The sequence below is a fragment of the Oreochromis aureus genome, linkage group 13 (genome assembly GCF_013358895.1).
Source record: "Oreochromis aureus strain Israel breed Guangdong linkage group 13, ZZ_aureus, whole genome shotgun sequence".
Lineage (NCBI taxonomy): Eukaryota > Metazoa > Chordata > Actinopteri > Cichliformes > Cichlidae > Oreochromis > Oreochromis aureus.
This window is the reverse complement of record NC_052954.1, coordinates 26,995,702-27,020,415: the sequence shown is the minus strand read 5'-3', so window position 1 is coordinate 27,020,415 and position 24,714 is coordinate 26,995,702. Positions and strand designations below refer to the sequence as shown.

General features: G+C 38.9%; 4 protein-coding genes across 4 annotated transcripts; 2 read left to right on the top strand and 2 right to left on the bottom strand.

Annotated features, from left to right (window-relative positions):
• Window positions 1–2,254: 2,254 nt before the first annotated feature.
• c1d (C1D nuclear receptor corepressor) lies at window positions 2,255–5,010 on the bottom strand. Its single transcript, XM_031745609.2, has 5 exons — window positions 4,926–5,010; window positions 4,525–4,666; window positions 3,273–3,339; window positions 3,051–3,106; window positions 2,255–2,962 (listed from the first exon to the last, which is right to left on the bottom strand). Exons 2-5 carry the CDS (start codon window positions 4,660–4,662, stop codon window positions 2,771–2,773), a joined length of 453 nt encoding a protein of 150 aa, XP_031601469.1. The 5' UTR covers window positions 4,663–4,666; window positions 4,926–5,010; the 3' UTR covers window positions 2,255–2,770.
• Window positions 5,011–5,055: 45 nt separating this feature from the next.
• LOC120443399 (putative membrane protein Bcell_0381) lies at window positions 5,056–6,781 on the top strand. Its single transcript, XM_039622048.1, has 3 exons — window positions 5,056–5,637; window positions 5,716–5,923; window positions 6,651–6,781. Exons 1-3 carry the CDS (start codon window positions 5,479–5,481, stop codon window positions 6,704–6,706), a joined length of 423 nt encoding a protein of 140 aa, XP_039477982.1. The 5' UTR covers window positions 5,056–5,478; the 3' UTR covers window positions 6,707–6,781.
• Window positions 6,782–7,009: 228 nt separating this feature from the next.
• On the top strand, window positions 7,010–18,815 carry LOC116324851. The gene is made up of 16 exons (XM_031745617.2): window positions 7,010–7,132; window positions 8,394–8,479; window positions 8,849–8,929; window positions 9,299–9,413; window positions 11,244–11,419; window positions 11,772–11,993; window positions 12,485–12,687; window positions 13,227–13,349; window positions 13,670–13,807; window positions 14,019–14,268; window positions 14,409–14,610; window positions 15,609–15,840; window positions 16,108–16,232; window positions 16,581–16,732; window positions 17,308–17,530; window positions 18,126–18,815. Exons 2-16 carry the CDS (start codon window positions 8,408–8,410, stop codon window positions 18,263–18,265), a joined length of 2,454 nt encoding a protein of 817 aa, XP_031601477.2. The 5' UTR covers window positions 7,010–7,132; window positions 8,394–8,407; the 3' UTR covers window positions 18,266–18,815.
• dnaaf10 (dynein axonemal assembly factor 10) lies at window positions 18,620–24,564 on the bottom strand. The gene is made up of 8 exons (XM_039622047.1): window positions 24,316–24,564; window positions 23,124–23,224; window positions 22,741–22,871; window positions 22,516–22,617; window positions 21,184–21,299; window positions 20,557–20,691; window positions 19,528–19,625; window positions 18,620–19,433 (listed from the first exon to the last, which is right to left on the bottom strand). Exons 1-8 carry the CDS (start codon window positions 24,499–24,501, stop codon window positions 19,226–19,228), a joined length of 1,077 nt encoding a protein of 358 aa, XP_039477981.1. The 5' UTR covers window positions 24,502–24,564; the 3' UTR covers window positions 18,620–19,225.
• Window positions 24,565–24,714: the final 150 nt, after the last annotated feature.

Here is a 24,714-nt window from a genome sequence, read left to right as displayed (position 1 = left end):
CTAAACCTTTTTTTGTCCTATTCTTCTAATTAAATTAGCTCTACAGTATTTTTTACTTTGACCTAGAAGGTGAAACACAAACATATGGGTTTTTAGTATGTCAGTGTTAAAGGTGTTTCATTCAAGAAATGAATTTTAAAAAATATTTCCATATTTTTAACTCTCGTTTTTAGTGCTGAAAGCTTTTAAATGAAAGTAAAAACTGTATTTTTCATCAGAAAGAAATCAGTTTGGGTTACATGTGATATTCTGCCTGTAAAGACTGACTTAATTATTGCCTCCTTGCATGTTTCTGTAATATAAATTGCTGGTTTTATTGACTTTTTCACTACTTACTGTTGGGATGTTTGGATTGTCTGTATAGGTTCTCATTCACCTTGGTCACAGTCATCTAAAACAGCGATCCCCAACCTTTTGTGCCTAACGGACCAGTTTATGTCCAACAATATTTTCACAGACCGGCCGTTAAGGTGTCGTGGATAAATACAACAAAATAAAACCGGTATTAAAAAAAAACAAACGGATTTATTCATAACACACGGGAAAAGACCCAGGGAAACAGAGTTAACGATAAAAACGATTAAAAAAAATAACAGTAAAAACTCTGAACACCACAAATTTCACACCTGGGCCTCAACTCTCACAGCCCATCACCAAACAACTCACGGACCGGGCTCAGGGTTGGGGACCGCTGATCTAAAGTGAATGGGAGTGGAGGGCAGCTGAACAATCTGGATGTATTTGTGAGTCACAGATACGTCCAGGCATGTTGAAACCACCTTCATTAGGACAACAGTAGAGGTTATATACTACCCATCAGCTTTTAGAACTGAAGAAGCTTTTTGAATGGTGTTCATCTGAACAATAAACTGGACTGGACTCACAACTCAAATGCCCTGTACAGGAAAGGGCAGAGCAGGCTGTATCTGCTGTGGAGGCTCAGATCTTTTGGAGTGAAGGGCCCACTCCTGAAGATCTTCTATGACTCTGTGGTGGCCTCAGCCATATTTCATGGTGTGGTCTGCTGGGGACAGAAAGAGACTGAACAGGCTGATCCAGCTCTGTTCTAGGATGCCCTCTGGACCCAGTGGAGGTGGTGAGTGACAGGAGAATGGTGGCTAAGCTGTCATCCCTGTTGGATGCAATCTCCCACCCCATGCAGGAGACTGTGACAGCACTGAGCAGCTCCTTCAGCGGCAGACTGCGGCACCCACAATGTGGGACAGACAGATTTTGCAGGTCTTTCCTTCCATCGGCTGTCAGACTCCACAACAAAGACTGTGCAGTTGTCCAAACATGTGCAGACACACACACGCACGCAATACCACTAAGTGTAATTTTTTTTTCTATTTTATCTAGTATGTTATTCTTTTCTCTCATTCTATTTCATTGTTTTTCTTAATTGTTGCTGCTGTAACTTTGCACTGTCCACTTTCTGCTGTGACACAACAAATTTGGGACTAATAAAGGTTTATCTTATCTCATCTTAAAAGGACTAATGGGGAAGACTATCAAGAAACACCCACACCACTAAACAAACTATAGCAGCAAGACTAATTAGTGTGACAGTGACTACTGGTAATGTTTTTAGGCCTTCAACATCCTATCATGTAGTCTAATTAATCACTTGCAAATCATTTTATACAAATCCTACATATTGTTTAGTACGAGTGGAAAATGTTATTGGTAAAATTAAAAAAATAATAAAAAATGGTGGCACAATGGTTGGCATTGTTGCCTCACAAGCAAACCCAGGTCATGGGTTCGACACCATGTGTTCTGTGTAGTTGTTTAAATCCCTCCATCTTATACTGACCCATTTGTACTTTAAAAATCAGCACAAATGAAAATCAGGCATCACTTATTACCACTAATCACTTTGTCCTTTGATGTGATGAGGAAATCAAGAAACAAGCCTTCAAAAAGAGAAAATTAATATTAAGATGAACTCAATTCTGCTCAGTATTAATTTTAGCTTTCTGTAAGCTCATTGGTGCGGCCCTCAACGATAATCCTAGCTTCTCATGTGGCCCTTTAGGAAAATTAATTGCTGACCATTGCCTTAGATAGATCAGCAGTGTATCATACGGTCAATTTATACAACCACCATGCACTCTCAGATCGACCAGAGGAAACAGACAGCTGAGCAGAAGGTTTGCATCCTGTAACAATCTTCCTGTAATGTGACACTATTAAACATTTCAGCACCATGCTGCCCATAAACTGTATAAAAGAAAATAATTCAAACACTGTATTTTTGGTGAATATTTTTATGCTAAAGGCATTATACTCACAAAACCTTTTTCTTGATGATGTTCAAAACATTGCATTTGTTTAAAACAAAAAAAAAATAAAATAAAAAACCCCCAAAACCTTTTGATTCATAGAATCACTTTCAAAATACAAAGATTTATACCAGTGTAACATTACAAGAACATTACAACATGTATCAAACCTAGAGCAGCTTTTGGCATCAAGATCCAAAAGTATCTGAGACTGCCCTGAGATGAAGTGTCAAACGTGGCAAATACAGTCTTTTGCTTGTCAAACACATTTGCAGACTGCTGCAGGGCAACCATGAAAATTTACACGACTCCAAGCTATGATCCTGATGATGAATTGTTCTGTTTAGCTGTCTTGTGTAATTGTTGATCAGACAACCGTAGCCTTCAAATGTGGCTTATGACCAAAATGTTTTACCTCAGTGTTCATCACCCTTAAAGGTTGTGCTCTTTTGCACTTTGACATACTCTGCAGATTCTTCTTTATATCATTTCTGCTTTGAACGCTTTGATGGAGGAGCTTCTGAAGATGTGCCTGCTGCTTTTTTTTTAGAATCCTTATCATCAGGATCATAAAGAGCACTCCTGACGAAGCGTGCAGCAGCTCCCTTATCCAGACGGGCAGCTTTTTTCTTGTCTGTGATCTCTTTCACTCTGTTCATATATGTTCTTATTCGCTCCTGAAACAACAGAATGGTTACTGAGGAATAGGACAATACATATGAATCCATGTGAGCAAATAATAAGTCAGAGATAGATGGCACATACCAATTCTTGTTTGATTCCATGCTCTCTGGGATTTATCCCTTGTGTTACCAAGTACACTGGGTAAGATAAAAATAAAGCCACATATCCACATTTTACACACAAAATGACATCCATGTACGGAAAAGTTGTAATGTATTTGTCTCTTCGGTATGCTTTCACTATATTCATTTCATTTTTATTCATCAAGATATAAAGATTAGACCAAATAGGGAAAAAACTCACTCCAGAATAATGAATTAAGGGTGTAGGCAGACATCAGATCCAGCTTGGCTTGATCCAGAGGATCCAACTGTTAATAAACCAAATTTAATTTTTTTTATAACCTCCTGCATATGACAGATTAGTATCACTTTTTTCATTAAATGTATTTGTAATATATATTCAACGTACAGTATTGTTTCACTGAATAAAATTTTGCTCTATAAAAGAAAATAAACACACATAAACACACTAGCCACTTTATTAGGTACATCTTTCTAGCATTGGGTTTTGACATCCTTTGCCCTCAGAAGTGCCGTAATTCTTCATAGCATAGATTTAACAGGGAGGTGGAAACATTCCTCAGAGTTCTGGTCCATATTGATATGATAGCATCACACAGCTGGTACAGCTATGTCAGTTGTACATCCATGATGTGAATCTCCTGTTCCACCACATCCCAAAGATGCTCTGTTTCATTGAGATCTGGTGACTATGAAGCTCATCTGAGTACAGTGAACTAATAGTCATGTCAAGAAACCAGTTTGAGATGATCTGATGACATGGCGTGTTACACTGCTGGAAGCAGCTATCAGACGATGGATACACTGAGGTCATAAAGGAATAGACATGGTCAACAACAATACTTAGGTAGGCCAGCACTTAAACACAATTAGTAGTATGGGGCCAAAAATATATGGCAAAAAAAATTCCCTATACCATTAGACCACCACCAGCTGCCTGAACAGTTGATAGCACATAAACGTGGCACCAAGCGTGGTCTTGTGTTGCTGTCACCCATTAGCTACCATGTTCAATGTGTTGTGTGTTCACAGATGCTCTTCTGCATACCCTTACTGTTGCCTTCTTATGAGCCTGTGCAGTCTGGCCATTCTCCTCTAACGTCTGGCATCAATATGACATTTTGACCCAGAGAACAGACACTCACTGGATATTTTCTCTTTTTTAGACCATTGTATGTAAACCCTAGAAATGATTGTGATGGAAAATCTCAGAAGATCCGCAATTTTCTGAAATACTAAGACCACGTTCCATCCCCATCTCAGTTGTTTTTCTTGACCAAGTTCACATTCCTAAATTGATTGAGCTATTGGCACATTAAATAATCTGTTACCGAGTAGGTAGGTGACCAGGTGTACCTAACAAAGTGGCCGGTGAGTGCACGAGGGTATACAGATAGTAGGTACGCACAAGCACAAATCTAAGCCAACAAAAAGACCACAGTACCCGATGTGTATAATAGTATTAGGCCTACCTTTTGCAGCAGGTCATTTCTGGGCATCGACATCAACTGCTCCAAGATTGTTTTAACTGAAGTCACTGACGAGTCGAAGCACGTGAGCTGTTCATCTATCTCGTGAGGGTAGTCCTCAGCGGCGCTTTCTGCGGCCATATTTCTGTAAAATAATTGAATAATTACACCGTCGTGTAACTTTCCTGTAGCACTATTTTTCATTAGAAGAACAGAAAAGCAACAGCAATATGTCCAGGGAGAGAGCTAGCATAAAATGCTAACAGGAAACCAAAATAACCTTTAGATAAGCTGAGAAAAGTGACAAAAAGGATAGATGTAAGTTACCATTTACTGATTTAATAGCAAAACAGGATCACTGTAAATTAAATCTAACAAAACAAGAAAAAAAATCACATACTTACCCTGTTAGCAAACAACACGCTTTAGCCGACAGGAAATGACGTTAAAACTGTGACCTAGTCGTCTTCGTTTTCCTCTTCGCTCCTCTACCGCCGTCTGCCGGTGGGATGAGTGGAACAGCTAGTTATCGTTAGCTATTTTATTTTATTTTTATTTTTTTTAGCGTGATAAACATTTTATTTGCAGTTTTCTATATTTTGTTTATTAACAATATCCGCTTTTCTATAACCGTGTGTATTCTCTAAATCGACGCTATATTCCTTATTATTGACTTTTGACACATTTTTTTAAGCAAGGGTCTAAACGAAAAACTTCTTTAAGTGCCAGCTGTTGTTTTCATTCCTATTAAACGCCCAAATCTATTTAAAATACTCATATGTAGTAGTAACTTAATATCTAAATACAACAGAAGTGGTCATGTTACTGTGGTAACGTGGGGCGTCAGTGTGGTAAATAAAACTGAGCGCGCTAGGATGGGACCGCACTTTAAGTGCTGTGTTTTGGGACTGTTGTAGCTAAACCCAAGCAAGCTATAAAGAAGACGCCTGAGTCATCATGGACAACTGTGATTTAGAGAAGCTCTGTGTTTCTGCTGGGACGCTCCGTCCATTGTTCACACCTGAAGTCACAGACTACAAAGTGACTGTGGAGAGCAGCGTAAACGAAGTGACACTGGACGTGATGACAAGCGACTGTGGGGCTTCATATAGTATTGTGAGCAAGCTTTATGGCTTCTATTTCTCAATTCAAGTCTCTTTCGCATCTAATTTAGCCTTGTGATTTCTATTTCAGCTCTTCGGTGAAAGGTCTAACACGATTACACTGAAAGATGGGTTGAACAGAGTAGGAATCGAGGTGGTAGCTGAGGATGGCACCATAAAGAAATACAGTGTGGAAATCACCAAACTGTCAGCAAAGATCGCAGAGCTCAGTAACCTGGCTTTGGAAGGAGATATTTCACTTCACCCCGCATTTTGCACCAAAGTTTTTGAATACAATAGTGAGTACAGCCTATCTGTGTTAAACAAGAAGTTGTATATGAAATGTATAATTCTTTGTTTTGTTTTCTATTTCAATTGATACACAAAAGCAGCAGCAGCAGTACACATGTGTGTAAATGTATGTATAAATATGCTACTTTGTAAGTGAATATTATTTAAAATGCAGAGACATAAAAGGTTTGCAGTATTTCTCAGTTTACAAAATAAATTTTTATGTGCTTCTGTGGGGGGGTTTTCCCTCCAGGTACTGTTCCCTTTTGTTGTAATTCAGTGACACTCCTTCCTGAGGTGCCTGACAGAGGCATTAAAGTTACAGTAAATGGGGTGAACAGCTCGGAACCAGTCCCTCTGAATTTTGGAGACACAGTGGTGGAGATTTCAGTCTGTTCACCAGATGGCAGTGTTTCACAGGTATAATAAGACATGGATGGTGGAAAAACTTTATATATGCATCCTTTGAAATGCTTTGAAACTCATCATTATCCACCTGATAACATATAGTTTTCTAAATTTTTAAACTTCATATGCTTTTAGTGTTGCTTTTGCTTCTGCATAATGAAACTTATTAGGAATTTGAGTCTTTTTAAAGGTCTCTGTTGGAGCCCTAATAACTCCTGCACATGAGTGGATCCATCTGCTTTGTACCCATACATCTATCTGTGGTAACCTTTTGTCAGTAAGGGAGTAGCTAGCATTTTATACCTAATGATCTTCTCACCTTTTCAGGTGTACAAGGTGTTGGTGACTCGAGAGCTGCTTCCTGTGCCTGTGACTTTCACTGATGTGAAGCAGCAGCTGGAGTATGAATGCCCAGTATCCCTAAGTGCTTTCTACAGGCCTTTGTCTATCAATCACAGGTAAGTCTTGAAACAGTTAACACATATTGCAAAACATATTCGCCAATAGTCACATCCATTACTTATCCTTTGGTTCATGCTGAATATTAATTCGCAAATGAATGATGTATTTCCTCTATATAAAAAATACTACAATATATAGCAATTCACCTTTCACACATTTGTTCTTTTGCTAAATTGTAGTGAACCAAAGAGCATCTTCTCAAGGCCTTATATTGAGTTGCTTGCCCGAAGATCAAAAGTTGACCCACTTAGTGATTGTCCTCTCGGAGACGGCTGGAAGGTTGTTGAACTGGACCTTGACAAGAAGATGTCAGCTGCCTTGGTCAAGTGTTTCTGTTTTTTACAGAGGTGAAGCATTTCAAACATATTAGTTTAAAGCTACTGGGAAGAGTGGATGTTCTTATTCTGGATATTCAGATAGGAGGAGGTTCTGTTGTTCTTAAAGAGAGCTCGTAGATTCCTGAACTTCTAATACAATGAATGTTACATCAATGAATAACAAATGAAGCCACTGCTCTAATATGGATTCTTTGAGTTACTGCATTATTTTCACACCTATAGAAAATGCGTACAACTACATTGTTAACAGGTATCTTACCTCTTAGCAGAAGTGATTACACAAGCTATACTATCATGTAACATGATGTAGTACTGTAGACAACTATCATGTTGCCCTAATGACAGGGGGTATTATTACTTAACTAAAACCTTGTGCCACTAACTGTCACAAGACAAAGACTGGATTTTATATCAGGCCTTCAGAAGATCTGGCTTGCTTACTCAGATGTATATTCCTAAATAATCAAGGCTTCTCTTAAATTGTTTAATTTAGTTAAAAGTACAAATAAAGTAAAATTGTATTTATATAGCATCTTCCAAGATAAATATCACAAAGTACATCACAACAAAAATGCTAAAACATTAAAACAAAAAGTTACCAAAAGCAAGTTTCAAAAAGATGAGTTTTTAGCTTATTTATTATCTTGGGTACAAATCTGTCAGGGGCACATTAAGAAGTTCTGTTTTCTCTTCATTAAGTTAGAGATAATTGTCAGCCATCCAACTTTTCATAGAGCCTCAGCACCTCTGCAAAATCTCTAGCTTAGAAACACCTTGGGGCTTAAAAGACTTATATAACTGATCATCTGTCATTCTCATAGCAGTGAAGGAAAATGTCCTTAAATTGCAAGTGGCAGTTTTATTTATATACAACATTTCAACCTTAATATGCTTTATAAACGCCCCTTAACAGAACTTTGCAGCAAACTGTGGTGAAGAGAAGTAGAAGAAAACATGTGTTTAGAAGCAGCCACAGAAAAAGATCGATTAGAAAGATATGACCATAACAAATAGACCCTGAAACACCCGCCCAGTATCTCAGCCTATCAAGCCTTTTGCACCTACAGGGACAGATGGACTGAAATAAAGATGGAGGTAAAATATCGAGAGTGCAGGAGCATGCTTTCATCGAGTCAATTAATTGCTAGTTTGGACACATTGCCTTGGGGGAGGTTGCATGGGGAGCAATTCTACAGATTTGTTAAATAAACTGACAGCTGAATCCATCCCGGTCCACCTCTAATGAGCTTTTTTCCCCTTTTAAACAAAGGGTGTGATACTACAATGAAACTGTCTGAGCTTGGGTCACACATTCTGGACTGTTTACATAAACCTACAGGGGACCTAGATGCAAAGGTCAGTGTAAAAGATTAAGCAGGAACCTCCATTGTCAGAATCACTGATATCGACTTTGTCACTCTTTATCCTTTATTTACAAGGCAATGCTCCATTTAACTGTGAGTAAACGCAAGTCTGACTTCCACAGTAAAAGTAGTGTCCACTTTGATGTTGAATGAGTCAATAAAATAGTAGTTTTTAGCAACCATTTATAATTTTTACATTTCAGTAATTGTTATTTTACCATTGGTAGAATGATAAACCCAGTTCTGTATATTCAGCACAGCCACCTTGTCATTCCAGTTCAAAGCTTTATCAGTGGAACCTGGTAAATGCACTTTATAAAATCTTTTTTCTGTGGTATAATCAGGATAATATTTCTTTTAGGATGTAACTGAGACAGATTGGTATAAGAAGCACTTTGAATCAGCCAAATGTTGGGAGACAGAGACCAAACACACCTGTGAGGTATTAAGCTCTATTGTGTACTTCTTTCAGTGTCCAGTTAGTTAATATTCTGACTGATGTTGATGATACACAGCAAACCTAACAACCTACAGTACAATTATTTATGGCCATAGTTCTATCTTGTGGTGAATATGGGTAATCTAGGACCTTGATAGTTTACCCACTTAATCAAATGAAAATTAAAAAAAATATTTTAACATTGATTGTGTTATAATATGATTATGAATCATAATTATGATATAAATGAGGCTGTAGATGATTTGCCTTTATCATATTCTCCAGTGTTAAATATAAGTTATAATATAGCTCATATCACTACTCCTACTGTATCTGTTTAAGCTTTCCTGCTTGGTCTATTTTCTACTACAGCTTCGTAACTGGGAGGAAAGACTCCAAATGACAGCAGCAGAAGACAATGTGGACAAGTTGTGTGCTTTGGCCCAGGAGCGCCTGAAACTCTACAGGCAACATCTGCCAAAGCCAGGTATGTAGCACTTTCACTTTCACGCCTACATTTTAACACTTTGTGAATTATTATGCTGCATTGTAAAATGGTGATCCAAAACAAAATGTGGGTCAGGCAGAGTGTAAAGCTATTATAATACAAACTAGAAAGTCAGAAAAAAAAACAAATGCATTTTTTCACCTGTTACTTTTTATAAAATGCTGACTAATCTGTCTAAATTACCATCTGCCCTAATGACGAATGTCTGTAGTTGCCTTTATTTTTAAACAGGCTATTTACCGATTATTTAAAAATACTCTTGAGCAAAGGGACTTTTTCCTCGCCTTGCCTTGACAACACAGCTCAGCTTAAAGCTAATAAAAAATACATGAAAACAGGCTGGTAAGTGGCTACTTCTGAAGTGTTCTCTTTTATTTGACATGCCAGACACTCACACTCAAGTTTGTGCTCATGTTTTCTCAGCTTCTTTTGCCTTGCTAATTTTTTTGTGACTGAAAAGTAACAAAATGAGAATGTCGTTGGAACTGAACCAAGAAAGAGAGGCAGACATCATAAAGTACAAGAAATTATTTTCAAAGATCGAGCTGCATGGAAGGTTGTTAATAAAAAGTGCTGATTTTTGACCTTTCATGTTTCATGTGGCCTGTTGAAACATTTTCATTTTTAAGACACTGTTTATTGCACATGAACATTAGGTCAATGCTTCTGTCAGACCCAAAAATTTCATTAGCTAAAATGACTTTTCTGTTAAGTAGCATATATCAGTTATAAAACAGCAAATGCTGAATGGGTCTGCTTGTTGGATTATGTAACGTACCAGGGAATATAACAAATTAAAAGCTTGACATCAGTGCACTTGGACAGAAAAAGGATGCACTTGCCAAGGGAAGATACTCTCTTTCAATATTTCATGCAAAAGGCGCATCCAGTACTCGGTAAGTAAAAGAGAAGGCAGCTAGATGGGAGAGTCTGTTTAGTTTTCATTATGCGCTGTGCTGTGAAGTATTCATGCTTAGATGAAACTGTCCTTTAAAAAGCTGTTTAAAATGAGTTCAATTTCACAAAGCACACAATACCTAATCCAAGTTTTTTTATTTTTCTGATGCTCAATACAGTCTGAATGAAATGTATTAAATTGGAGAGCCAAAGCTGCTGTAATAAGATTTACTTCTATATTAATTTTATTACTGCTACTACTAAGTACTACTAATTACTACTAAGTGACATGATAAGTGCTGAATTCTTTGTAATTCCTGGAACAAAACACGATCATCAAGTTTACACTGCTGCTGGTTGCTGACAGTGTTTTGAGCATGCCACCAAATACAATCCAAAGAATTACAAAAATAGTTAAACTCAAGTCAGCTGATTATAAAGGGCTTAATTACTTAATAAAATTCAAAACTAAGCCAGTATTCATGACGCATGCTGTGTACTGATTAAATCAGTTTTTCTGAGTACTTCAAGCTATGTTTATATGTGTAAGATCAATAAAATTGCTAGTGGTAACAACAGCCAACAACATGTATTTCTTCTCACATTAATAAACACATTTAGACAGTGTTCTTAAGCTCAACCAAATACTTAAACTAGACACACTTATGGTAAAATTGTAGATAGGAAGTCTACTGTAAGTTTGGTTTGATCTTACATTTGAACTGAAGGGGGTTTTAAATGGGTTTTTAAAACTCTTAAATGTAATGTCATCCTGCAGCAATGAAAAATGTAGTTTGCCAGTACTATATATTATATATAGATGCAAATTCTCTCATATATATGCAAATCCTCTGGTCTCTCTGTCAGATGTGTAACACAAAACACAGTGTTTTATTTTTCCCATTTCCACAGGAGACCTGTTGCAGCATGAAGATGGCCACTCTCCTCTGCATAGCCTGGAGCAGGCTGCTGTCCACTATGCATCAGCTATCAGACTTAACTCCAGAGATGCCAGGCTTCACTTCCAGCTGGGTGTCGTGCTGGAGGAGCACCATTACGCTACAGAGATGTACGGCCTGCAGAGGAAGGTGTGGTACTATTATACACAAATAAAAGCTCTCTATGCAGCATATTAGTTGTAGCAAAACAATGAAAAAAATTTACTGAAGGTTATTTTAATCAGAATTACATGGTAAATAACATGCTAATTTTAAATTAAAATATATGGTCAATTACAGCTGAAATGTTAACAACATTGCTTTGATGTTGCAGTACACACTTTCATTATTCATAAGCATGTGGAAGTTTAGAGATTTATGAAATTTGACAAAGCTTTCATAAAATATAAAAATAGTACTTTTTTGCCAGTTTATTGTAAATCAATTGTCTTGTTGATTTTTGAGTTGAAAGCTAATGAACCTCTCATGTTTCAACTCAAAGGCTGACAGAGAGAAAAATGATTTAAGTGATGCCAAATCAACAGCACATCAGGATGACATCTTGGCTGTGTGTAAACTGCACGGTTTCCTTGGAACACCCACAGTAGAGAACCAGCTGCAGGCTCTGGATAAAGAGTATCATCTGCTCAAAGAGCAGGGACAGTCCAGCAAAGCAGACTATGTTCAGACTCTCTACATCTGGCTTTCTAAGAACACTGGCAAGGTAATTGTGTCATATGCTGTCAGTGCCTCTGCTTCTATTGCTTGAGGAAACTGTTTTATCTGATAGTGATGAAAAAGATTAGTGAGGGGCCAGTACAGACAGGCTATCGCCCTCTTCCTAACATCAGTGCAACTTCTCTTTGACTTATGAGTGATCTGTTAGAATGTAAAACCACCCTAACCCTTTTGTAAACCCTGTTCAGTTCAATATCTCAGAATATTACTGTTAGCATTTCCACAGGCTTTTCAAAGACACTTAAGTCGTCACAGAGCTGAATTTTATTCAGCTGAAGATCTTGATGTTTTTCATTGCTACTTATAGAAATCAATATTGTTGTTTTAAGGAAACACAAAAAACTGTCACAGTTCCAGTTACTTCAGTTCTGCATTCACTACCATGACAAATATAGATATTGTTCTGTATGGTTGTTTAGAGTCAAAGCATCTATGACTGTTACTTATCATCAATAAACTTGGACTTGGCGGTTGCAGGACATCAATGCAACTATGCAGGATAAAGAGAGCTATGTCCACCGAGCCCTTCTGAAGTACCTGGATGCCTGGTCTCTGTGCCCAGAAAGCTGGGAGTACAGCCTCCATGCAGGAAGGCTGCTGCTGCTGCAAGGGAGGGAAAGGGAAGCCCTGCTGCACTTTCACAATGGGCTGGCCCTACGGCCCCTACACCCTGCACTCAGGTCAGTTTGCAGATTTGTACGTACGGTAGGAGAAGAAGGAAAAATATTGTAATACCAATAGTAACTTGTAATAGTAACAAGAAAGTAGATTAAAGAAGCTGATTAAATATTGCAGAGTTAGGAAGCTATGCAGCTCTCACTGTGATGTCACTGTGACATAGATAATAGATTAGATATCAGCCAGAAAATCAATGCTGAAACTCACAGAGATCCACTGAAAAATGATACTAACAATTATTTAATCTGCTGGTAACAGCTTAAAAGCAAGAGTTTGACAATCTGTTGCTCAGCTACTGAGTTTCTGGTAATCAAGAACAAAATACAGAGAGGTTAAAATATGCACATCCTTTCTGTGGCTGTGTAAGAGCAGGTTTGAAAAAGCCCTTATTCTCCTTCTTAAATTCTCACTCCACAATAAGCCCTCTATCATATAACCTTTCTAAGATTAGACTGTTAAACAGGGTAAACTGGGTCTAGATTCTAAACATCTAAAAACTAGATCAGAGCTCTTCAATGTGTGTTGCCTTTCTTTTTTCCAGATTCTTCGCAGGCCTGGGTCTGCTACTGCAGGAACAGAAAGCCTCTGAGGATGCAGAGAAGGAGGCTGCTCTGTTCTTACAACAGGGACTGGAGCACTTTATCAGCCAGCGCTGCAGCAAGAGTGTGTGTGTGTGTGTGTGTGTGTGTGTGTGTGTGTGTGTGTGTGTGTGTGTGTGTGTGTGTGTGTGTGTGTGTGTGTGTGTGAGAGAGAGTGTGTGTGGTGGAGGTGGAGGTGGATATATTCAGTGAGAGAGGGAGAGTGTGAGGCCATGACAGCAACAATAATATACTGGCTTGTTCTGTTTAAGCCTGTGGAAAGGAGAGGAAAGAGACTGCTATCATCTACAGAAGCACACTGATACACTTTATGTTGTGTCATCTATAGAGTTATAATGGCTGTTTTGTTTTTGTGCTGCCATATATTTTATGATTTCGTTTACAGCTGGGAGGAGCAGGATCTATCGGACCCTCTGTCCAGCCTCAACACACAGTTCCTACGAGGCCTTCTTACTCTGGGGCAACTGCAGCAGAGAAACACATTATGCACAAAGGCCATGAGTGCTGAACAGGTCTATTATATGTATGTAAAACTTTGGGAGTTCTTATTTTTTGCTGGTTTTATTATTCGGGGTTTGCAGTGGATATCAGCTCTCACGAGCTGTCTCTCTCATCTCAGCAGTGAATGTGCGATCCAAAGAAAAGTCCTGTCATTTAAGAGTACAAGCCAGTTTAGCTGTTTTAACCACTACATAAAAACACTGTCTTCTTGTCTCTGTGCTGGACTGCTTCAGTGTGGCAATGCTGAGTGCCCAGAGTGTGAGTCAGTGTGTGCGTCGTGGTGAGGTGAGCAGGCAGCTGGAGTGGGTGCTGCTGGATGCTCACTTTGCCCTGCTGCAGAGGCTGACCCAGCAGAGTGAATGCCAGGCTAAGACTGGCATTGAGAGGCAGTCTCTGGTGGCAAAAAGATGCCAGGCCCTCACAGCTCTAATACGTCACACCTCTATCACTCCCTGTCAGGAACTTCTTGACATGCAGGAAAGGGTATGAGTGTTCAGCTTTCTTTTTTACAACGAGTGCAGGGTACCTAATCCATAGAGTCACTGTTCATTTCCAAGATTGTTTCGTGTGACATAATTCAGACTTTTTTTCCCTTTCTGCTTGTTTACTGCTGGTGCATGAAGACGTGCCACCTTGCAGTAGTAACCACACCGCGTGACAGCCATGCCCTTTGTCTCTTGGGTCTGGCACAGCTGGCTCAGTACGACAATAACCCAAATTCAGAAAGGTCAAAGGAAGCCATAAGTGATGCCTTTCTCAGCCTCCAGGCCAGCATTGAGCTGGAACTCAAGACTCAGATTGGAGAGCCCCCTGAACAGCTGACCAGTGAGTCTCTGTACATTAACTAAAGTGTGCTTTTCCAGAGAAGATGGTTTTCCCAGCAGCTTGCAGTGGTGCTCTTCTTTTCACTTGTGAGGTGAATAAAGCTGGTTTACCTGTAATGTGTAGAAAACTACATAAAAATAAAGCAGAATTGTAGGCCTGACCCCAGCCAGATGAACCAGCTTCCTCCACCTTACAGGTGGGAGGAAGGTCACCACCGTAGGCTGCTGGCAACACCATGGGTCCTTTTCATTATGCTAATGTGCTTCCTCACTTCCTTCACTTGCATTTCTTGCTCCCAGCAAGGATGTGAGAGAGATGATAGGAAGCGATGCCAAGATGCAAGAATCAAAGCTGCCAAATGAAAAATCCTTGCCTCCATAGTGTCGGTCTGAAGTTACGTTAGTTAAGAAGGTTCACAGCTTGCATCACCAAATGATATGAATGTCCACAGAACTTCTAATATAATGACTTCTTGTTTTTTTCTCATAAGATATGTTCATTGATTAATGTATCTTAATTGTAGTGGCATTATTGCAAGTGTTGATTTTAGTCAATTAGAATTCATTTTAAATATTTCAATTAATGGAAAGGTTAGTGTCATAAACCTTTTTCATAGAACCCCCAAAATGATACTCATAGCCCCTCATGTCCTTCAAGTACATTCACGGAACTGGAAGCTCTTCTGTGATGGTCTTTAGGAAACAATTTCCATGCTATGGGAGGAGAGGGGATGCAAGAAAGCATATGTTAGCATAATGAATGAAAAGGACCTCATATTCTCTAGAAAACTTACTTCATTGACATATCTGGTGGTCACCTGACTTTTATATTCCATGTCTTGTGCTTGTATTTCATGCCAGAATTATTAATTCCTATCAAACTGATGATTGTGTTCAATGAATGTTCTGTTATTTCTTCCAATAGGCTAGTGTTTTTAACACATTTTTAATGTAGCTTTTTGGAATTTAACTTTTCCTCACCATTACCTGTTTGCTCAGAACAAAAGTGGTGGCAGGAAAAGGTGGAGGTTAAAACTAAGGAAGCTGCCAAGCAGTCCATCACCCAGCCAGCTGGTGTAAAGCCTTGTGACATCAAATTGGCAAAAAGAGGAGTGCAGCAGGTCAGGGGAGGTTCTAGGTTTGTAGCAGTAGCTGTAACCAAAGCACCGGCTCCAGCTCCCGTCAGGGGAGGGAAGGCTGTCCGGAATCCAGCCAAAACCCCTGCAGCCAGGTTTGTACTGGGTAAGGTGCTCGTAGATACATGGTTTAGATGGTTTTCCCTTTCCCATTGTGATAGCATGAATGATTTCCTATGGATTTATAGCATGTATAGCTTTGCCTTGCTTTCAAAAACAGCCTTTTACTATTTATGATTCTGGGTCTGCTGTATGAAAAGATAAAACAACAACAAACAACCAAACTAAAAAAAAAACCAGACTTTTCACTTGAATATTAAATACGTTTTTAGAGAGTCTGTATTATGCTTTCTCTCCTGTAGGGGGAGTTCTGGAGCAGCTGCCAAGCCAGATAGGGTGAAACTTTCTAGTAATAACACTAAACCTCAGCTCCCGCTCAACAAGTCTAAACAGGACAGTTTCTCTGATACTTTAAGGACAGCTGAGGGTAAGGCATTACAGAGGCAAGTCTGGGAAACTGAAAATCCTTTCTTGGTGAGGTGTGAACAGGTTTTGCAAGCTACAATAAAGAAAAAAAACCTACACAGAGAAAATCTAAATCTTGATGATAAAAGAGAGCTTATGCATTTTTCTGTTTAAGAAGTTCAAATATAATGCTGTTTAACTGATTGTATAATATGCAAAACAGTGGTATTGATAACTTGAAATGCAGATGATTTGACATTACTTGTTTAGCACCACGTCCATAAATATGCAAATTTTCTTTACTTTAGGTTTTTGGTTTCCAAGAACATTAAATGGGTACAATATGGGATTAAAAACAATCTCTGTGCAGTTGCTGTTACAGATAAAATCCATGAGTCCAGTCTGGTGAACCGCAGATCTCATGCAGCAAGACTGGGTCTGGCTCGAGCCTACTCACGATCTCCAAACACCCAGGACCAAGCAAAACAGCTATACCAAGAGGTCATCGCAATGACACCAGAGGTCAGTTATCTTTTATCTTTGCATTTTAAAGCGTTTCCCAAATAGTTTCCCAATAGCTTCCAGTCACATTAAGTAAGGATTTTATTAACATATTTTTTCACCCACCAACTCTGTGGAATAGCCACATGTTCTGCTGTTGGACTAGAAAATTAAACTATATATATTTAGATTTTAAAGTCTCCTGTCCAAGACTTGAAAGCGGTTACCCTTTGTTCATACATCTTTACCTGAAAAAAAAAATCTCAATTATGTCTGAAGAAAATGTGCAGTATAAGTCAAGACATTCAAAATATGAGGGAAAGGATTCATATAGAACTAATAAAATGACATTATTTGATAATTTGACTCAAATTTAGCTGAGATTTCTGAGTAAATACTTTCATACATCTACATCTACAGTGAATATAGTTATTTAAGAACATTTAGGAAAAAGATTTCCCATTACATGTCTTCGATATTTAGAAATCCTCTAGAAGTTGTAGTTTAAGTATTTTTTAAAAAGAGTCTCAAGCTCTTGGTGTTTATCTGTTTTAATGCAGTGCAGATCAGATGTGATTAATGAACTGACTGTTTAGATCCATGATGCCTACATTGAGCTTGCGCAGCTGCTGGAGCCATCCAACCCTCAGGCTGCTTTGGATGTATACTGCAAATTTCCTTTGAAGCCTGTGGCTGAGCAAAACTTCGAAGATGCCTTCATCACAGGAGAGATTGTGCGCATGCTGATGTCTCAGGAGCAGTACGACCACCCACAGCTGGGCCCCAGCCTCATAGCTTATGGCAAAGTCATGGGCCTAAGTGATTACTGTTTATTATTATTATTGTAAATACTATAAACACCTGGTATTACCTTTGGAAAAGTCAGACTTGAACAGTTAAAAGTTATTTACAGAAACCTTTAGAGTTTAAACAGAATGTCTAGTTAAATAACTTTTTAATGATTTTGAATGGACATGGACAGCATCTGCTAACAAGTGTGAGTGTTGCTTATTAAGATTGCCAGCTACAGATACATTTTTAGGGGTAAAAAAAATACTGGTTTACCGTGATTTTCTTTATAGGCAGCTGGACTATATTTACCAAATGTGTTGTACTGAAATCATGCTGCCAGACCCATGTGACGTGCCATGTCATGTTATTTATAGAGATGTATCACATTCAGCTGGTGTGATTGACAGATAGATGGCATATTGCATACTAAATAGTAATACATATATGGTGACTGCTGTCAAATAAACTGTCTGGCCACAGGGAAAGTCAGGATATAATAAGGTAGTTATATAAAGATATTTAATATTTTGTCAGACACACCCAGACAACATGACATGTTACAATATTTTTGTCAGTGTGAGTGAACTAACTTTGATATGCAAATCTGTGGCTGTGTGTGCAGGTTGCATAGAGCATTACATTCATATTTTGGATGGAAAGTGTAAGACCAAGCTGCTAAAGACCATCTATGCGGGGATTCACAACAGACAAGAGGATGATGAGGATCTGCAGACCTTCTTTAAGTTCAAGTGCTGGATATGATGTTTTTGGTTGTTTGCCTTGTTGATGTAAAAAATTCCCATCTTTTGTCTTAATTTGGAGTCTTCAGTTTAATCCTGGTCTCTTCTTCCTGGCTGCTGTGTATGGTAGGGCATTCACCATCTAGCCTTTTAAATGGCCCCCCACATTTCATTTCAAAGTGTAAATGACCATTAATGTTGTCTTCAAAAGAAATGGGACACACTAACACCTATAGTAGCATGCAAATCAAAGGGGTGACGTGCAACTGTGATTGAGCCTTTGTGTGTTCATAAACAAAACTACTTATCTTGACTACAATTACTACTGCAGTATGAAATAAGCCATTGGTATTTGGTTAAAGCCACTGAGAAATCCTTTTGTTTTTATTCAAATACAGATTTAATTAGGAAAAACACCTCTTGAAAATGTCATTTGAAAAGCCACAACTTAAACAATAGACAAAAGTGAACTACAACAATGTTCACTGACAGTGCAACAACGGAAAACTTTTCAGTTTCCTCCTACAAAAACAGAAATTGATGAGAGAAAATAAATCTTGATCCCACAGTAATTCCAAGCCAGAGGCTACAGTTATTTTTTCATCCACATAGAGACTTTACAGGAAATGTATAATTGCGTTACAGGGATATTTCTCTGCAGTAAAGGATAATATTATCTGCAGTGCTCAGCCAGACAACACACATTTTTTAGGGATATCATTTAACAGAGGGGGAAAAATGGCCAAACTCAAGTTTCCCAGTTAATCTAAATACTTTTTCTTTAAAGGAGTATTGATTGAAAAGGACATGAGCAGTCTCCAAGACTTGTAGTAGAAAATTGGTGTCTTCTACTAAAAGACTGCTTGTCATTAAGTCTGTGACTTACACACGGGCGGTGCAGCACTGCAGATACTTGTTTGTTTTTTGTTTTTCCCATATTAGGCTGCACAGATCACAAAAAGTCTTTTATGCAGTGCAGTTGTTAAACTATGTTGAGTTTAGTGACAATAAGTACACGGACAGACTGGTCAAAACCCGAACACACACACAGGCCCTGCTTGTCTGGGCTCCAGTCCAGGCTGGCAATTGGCTGAGTAGACAGAGTGACATTCTGTAAGAGGTTGACAGATCCAGCTACACCTACGTCAACACCATCAGAGTCTTTCTTGCATCTCTGAGCAGGATACTCACTGGAAATGACATCAAAACACAAAAAATTATGGTTAGTTTACAGTTTACAGGAAAGACCATGGTGTCTGCTGACTGACTTGACTGGTTACTTACTATTTCCATAGATGTAGGTTCCCGGCTCCTCCTGTGGTCATAAAGATGTCTCTGTTCTGAGGCAAATGTCTCACCTGCCAAATCGTCGACTTATGAGCCTAAAACAGAGAAGAGTCATGTTTAGTACATAAAGTGTACCGAAAGACTGTAAAGAAAACCTTTCAACCACTTTAGACTGATGACAGTCACAAAGTGTGACTTGTGCTGTTTTTAGAGATTCCTGTTTTGACTCTTCTTTGGTATGGACTTAAATTCAAAACACAAGTTAAATTTATGTCATCAATGGAATAGTCCGATCTCTGACATTGCATCTTTCCCTCACTTCCATTGCCAAAAATGCTTCATTTTCCTTGGTTCAGCTGGAGAAACTGAATTTGAAAAAGCTTTTGTTTCCACAAAAATCTCCACAAAAAAAGAATTTGCATTAAAACACACAAAATATGTAGACATAGGAAAGGAAATTAAAAAGCAAACCAGAAAAACTTAAGAATCCACTTGAAAGAGGCTGCTCTTGATGCTTTGAAAATGACTGCAATCTGACTTTGACTATAATAACCATCATGATACCTTGTAAAGTCCATCTTGTATTTTAGTCTGAAATTCTTGGTGGAACCTTATGACTCATGGTTGGAGACACTGGTGTGCCAACTGTTGATTGCTCAGAAGAACTGGACAAATATTTAGAAAGCCAGGCCCCTGGATCTCCTGGGCCTAGCTAACACTTGGAAAGCTGGCTGTGCACTAATCCTGGTTTAAGTGTGGTTTTCCCAGCATTTTCCCACAAAAAGCCACACATCTCTTCCCTAACATGCCCAGTCTCATTTTTTTGGCCGGTTACACAAAGGCAGTTAGACAAACATGACCCCAAACACTTCCAGCTGTAAAAACGGTCAAATTGCCGTTTGCCCCCATTTCTTTCTATACCACACAAATGTAACAATAACAATAATAGTTCTAATAACCTTTTGACATTTTTCCCATACATAGCAGCCAAATATCCATCTGAGTCACTCCACCCAGGTTAATTACCTTTTCAGAAACAGAGGCGAAGCCTTTGGTAGGGTGCTGGGTCCTCATGTCAAAAACGTGGAATTTTCCCTCCAGTGAAGTGGCCACCAGCTTGTTCATGTTGATGTCTTTCCTGTCAAACTCCACGCAACATACCTGGTCAAGAAAGAAAAAAAAAAAAAAAAAAAAAAGAGTAACTCCCTGGATATCTACCACATGGCAAAGCTCCATCACAAACTATTTTACCATGCAGTAGAATGTGTTGAACTTGGCATAATGACTTCTGGCAGGTTTATACACAAGAGGAACTGAATGAAAGAGACAGCCATGTAATAAAATCAGAGCAATCCTTTGTACTTGCTTATGGCATGTGAGGAAGTATTCACCTCAGACTGCCCTGTGGTTTTATGTGCAGTGTAAATGACGTGGGAAGTCATTTTCAGCTCTGTCTCCACATGTCACACTGTTTTTGTCTGCATTATAGTTCAAAATCTGTTATTTGTGCAAAGGAAATATTATGTGCCAAAAGAATTCAACCCTTAAAAAAAGCATTAGCTTCAACTATTTTGATTCACGTTTGGTTGAATCAGAAAAAAATGTAGAAAATGTACATATGCCACATACTGACAATTTTTTCTTTCACCTCACCCCATTTTTAATGTTGGTTTCCCACCGTAGAGACATATTCCGCAGATCGAAGAGTTTGATGTCACCATTGTCATATCCAGCACAAACACAGCGGTCCTGATCATTAAAGGCATGACCTGAAATGTAAATGTAAAGGATATTTTAAGCCTGGGAAAGATCACTGATAACAAACACAAAGGCACAACAAAGGTTTATGGCTGCATTTTCATAGGTGTTCATGCTCATGTGCTTTTTTTTCGCTGTACCATCTGTTTGCACCTTTCGTGTTTGGAGGGCATGAATCAGGATGTTCTTAAAACAGTATATATGAAAAACAAACCAAAAAGTTTTGTTTGTCATGTCCATCCATCCATTCGCTTCCGCTTATCCTTTTTTCAGGGTCGTGGGGGGCACTGGAGCCTATCCCAGCTGTCATAGGGCGAGAGGCGGGGTACACCCTGGACAGGTCGCCAGTCTGTCGCAGGGCCAACATACAGGGACAAACAACCATTCACACTCACACATTCACACCTAGTGGCAATTTGGATTATTCAATTAACCTATCCCCACAAGCTGCATGTCTTTGGACAGTGGGAGGAAGCCAGAGTACCCGGAGGGAACCCACGCAAACACGGGGAGAACATGCAAACTCCACACAGAAAGACCCCGGCCTGATGGTGGAATTGAACTCAGGACCTTCTTGCTGTGCGGCAACAGTGCTAACCACCGTGCCTTGTTTGTCATGTCTTATCAGTTATATGCAGTGCATTACAGCAGCTTTATTTATGGTGGCTGATAGGTTAGCATTGTTGCTTCACAGCAAGAGTGTCCTTTGCCTGACCCAGAACAGGGTGCTTCTCTCTGGAGTTTGAATGTTCTCTGCTTACATTGTACCTTTGACCAAGGGACTAGCTAGCATTTGGGCTGTGTTCTGCTGTTTGAAATTCAGAGAAATAATCCCCTTTACTAGGTATAAAGAAATCCCTGAAATTGCACACAATAGAATATATGATAAGTATCTTTTTACTGCTTCTTAGTATTAATATAACCTATGACTGTATTAGTTCTTATCACTATCAAACAAATGCATTACATTCCTGTCCCTGTGGATACAGATAATGTGGAGACCATGTTTTTAAACTTTACTTGTGGATGTTGGTACTTCAGCCCTTAAGAAAATAATGTTCTGTGAGGACCCTGTTAAGGGCCACAAGCTGTAACAGTGTCCTTTATACTACCACAACTATTGCAGGAGCCTAAACCTCTTCAGACTTCATGTTCTTTTCTGCACACCATGGAAGTAGGTGAAGCACCAGCACTATCAACTTAGTTTCTGAAGAATATTTTACAAACCAAAAGCAACAGTCCAGCAGTCCCTCTTGGTTTCTCCTTCCATTGGCTCCATGTTGGCTACAGGGGAATCCTTCTGTCTCGGATCCCACACTTTTACTGTACCTATTAAAAGACAATCATGTAGGATCTAGTCTTATTTTCATGTACTTTACTTTCCCACTATCATTGCACTGAAAAGTAATTACAATCTAGTTTTTTTTTGTTTGTTTTTTTAAATGCTCTTACCATCTCTGCTTCCGGTGACGATCTCAGGCGCACCATCACCAATCCCCAGACCACCAACACCATCAATACTATTCACTATCTCTTTGTGGGCCTTTACAGCATATACGGGCACATCCGGGGTCTCTAGATTCCTGTGAACCACAGGACATCAGTACTGAATAAGTCTAATGTCGACGTAACGTATTTTTAAAATATCATTTCCTTTACATTTTTTTTAATTCCATTCGAATTATAACTGTCTTTGGGACTGAACCAGCGTTGAATATAAGATCTACAGTAAACATAAGAAATGGTTTTTGGTTAAAAATAGAATTTAAGCCTTGCTTTCCCAGTTTGATTCTTCTTATTACAGGCACAACACTGATAATTGGTGTATACAATACCATATATTGAGATTTCCATCAAAATCCCCCGTTGCTATGTGTCTTTGCTGAAGAGACGTGGCCCCAAATGTTCCACACTTTATAGCTTTAGGTTTCTCTACCTGAAACATATCAGAGGTAAGAGTTTGTTTAGTTTCGTGAATGGGACAATTCAACATATAATGGAAAAGCAGTGTGGAAGGAGTGCAGTGAAAATGTATTTTCATGATCCAAGTGAGCTTGAGCTTCAGGGCATAAACTGACAGTCAGGCATTCTCCTTTAGGATTTTCTGGTTGAATCTTTTAATTCAAGTCGTCCAGGCCAAAAGCAGCAAAACAGCCTCAGACCATCACACCACCATGTTTGATTGTTTGGTATGATGTTCTCTTATGAAATGGTGCGTTAGTATTACGCCAGATGTAACATGATTCAAACCTCCCAGAAAGTTCAACTTCGCTTTGTCAGTTCACAGAATAATGGGGAACATCAATTTGTTGTTTTTGTTTTTTACCTAATGTGAGATGGCCCTTTGTGTTCATTTTGGTTTTCACTACGGAACTCTCCCATAGATGCCATTTTTACCGATTCTCTTTCTTATCATTGAATCATGAACACTGACCTTAACTAAGACGTTCTTGTCTTACACTAACATTTGCTTGATCATTTGAAACATGCGTGACGAATATGCAAGAACATAAGAAATTGGGAAGAGGGCAAATACTTTTTCACAGCACCGTCTCATGCAGGCACTCTTGATTCAAGCTTTAGCAGCAAAATGACCTACCTACATTTGAAACAAACAGGCAAGATAAGTATAAAAGAATCATGTTTATGCACGTTTTGTTACGTTTGCTCTCCTTTATCTGTATCTTGATGCCTGGCACACATGCCATGGTGCAAAACAACAACAGTAAGTTTTGTTTGTAGTACGATACATTGGTGGCAGCATAGCAATATTTTACTCGTTGCAAGTGATGCTGTAGTATTTGCTTTTTAAGTATAATCTGGATAAAGTATGCCAACCCTAGGATAATCTACAGTAGAACAATATTGAACGGGCACTGGCTGCCTTCAAATTGTTGTCATGGAAACATCCTTGCCAGACTTTTCTAGAAATCTTCGACGGGCTAGCTAGCTCTGTACGCCGTTTGTATGAAATCTCTGAGAGAAAAGAAAGGAACAACGGCCCACAAGAGTAGAACGTTAATGTACCTCCTTTATGAGCTGAGCCTCGCCTTGGTGAACTTCATATATTTGAATCACTCCGGTTCCACTAGGAAAGTTTCCCAGACAGACAAACTTCGCGCTGCAGGGAATCCATTTACTGTCAAAAACCGTATAGTTCAAACTCTTCTGAATATGCGTAATAATCTGAGGCTTCGACAGCGGCGATGACATTTTTCTAAGAAACACTGGTATCGGCGTGAAAAAGTAGACAACTGTCGCTCTCTCCCAAAACAAACTAGGTACAGCTGAGCAAGCGGCTGCCTTAACAGATGCCTGACAAAATGTGTATCTTTCAATAAAATATTTATGTATTTTGGTACAAAAATTATATGAAAAAATATATAAACAGCCTGCATTCAATTCTAAAGACAACTAGAGACATCC

What these genes read in the sequence shown, in the direction of transcription:
- c1d (XM_031745609.2), bottom strand. Translation starts at nt 4,662, where the DNA reads ATGGCCGCAGAAAGCGCCGCTGAGGACTACCCTCACGAGATAGATGAA. An exon ending in CCTTAATTCATTATTCTGGA is followed by an intron (nt 3,107 to 3,272) that starts GTGAGTTTTTTC and finishes TATCTTACCCAG; the next exon opens with TGTACTTGGTAACACAAGGG. An exon ending in ATGGAATCAAACAAGAATTG is followed by an intron (nt 2,963 to 3,050) that starts GTATGTGCCATC and finishes CTGTTGTTTCAG; the next exon opens with GAGCGAATAAGAACATATAT.
- LOC120443399 (XM_039622048.1), top strand. Translation starts at nt 5,479, where the DNA reads ATGGACAACTGTGATTTAGAGAAGCTCTGTGTTTCTGCTGGGACGCTC. An exon ending in GTGGGGCTTCATATAGTATT is followed by an intron (nt 5,638 to 5,715) that starts GTGAGCAAGCTT and finishes TTTCTATTTCAG; the next exon opens with CTCTTCGGTGAAAGGTCTAA. An exon ending in CAAAGTTTTTGAATACAATA is followed by an intron (nt 5,924 to 6,650) that starts GTGAGTACAGCC and finishes TCACCTTTTCAG; the next exon opens with GTGTACAAGGTGTTGGTGAC.
- LOC116324851 (XM_031745617.2), top strand. Translation starts at nt 8,408, where the DNA reads ATGAAACTGTCTGAGCTTGGGTCACACATTCTGGACTGTTTACATAAA. An exon ending in GCAACATCTGCCAAAGCCAG is followed by an intron (nt 9,414 to 11,243) that starts GTATGTAGCACT and finishes CCATTTCCACAG; the next exon opens with GAGACCTGTTGCAGCATGAA. An exon ending in AGCCAGCGCTGCAGCAAGAG is followed by an intron (nt 13,350 to 13,669) that starts TGTGTGTGTGTG and finishes TTTCGTTTACAG; the next exon opens with CTGGGAGGAGCAGGATCTAT.
- dnaaf10 (XM_039622047.1), bottom strand. Translation starts at nt 24,501, where the DNA reads ATGTCATCGCCGCTGTCGAAGCCTCAGATTATTACGCATATTCAGAAG. An exon ending in GATGGAAATCTCAATATATG is followed by an intron (nt 22,872 to 23,123) that starts GTATTGTATACA and finishes TGTGGTTCACAG; the next exon opens with GAATCTAGAGACCCCGGATG. An exon ending in AACCTACATCTATGGAAATA is followed by an intron (nt 19,434 to 19,527) that starts GTAAGTAACCAG and finishes TGTCATTTCCAG; the next exon opens with TGAGTATCCTGCTCAGAGAT.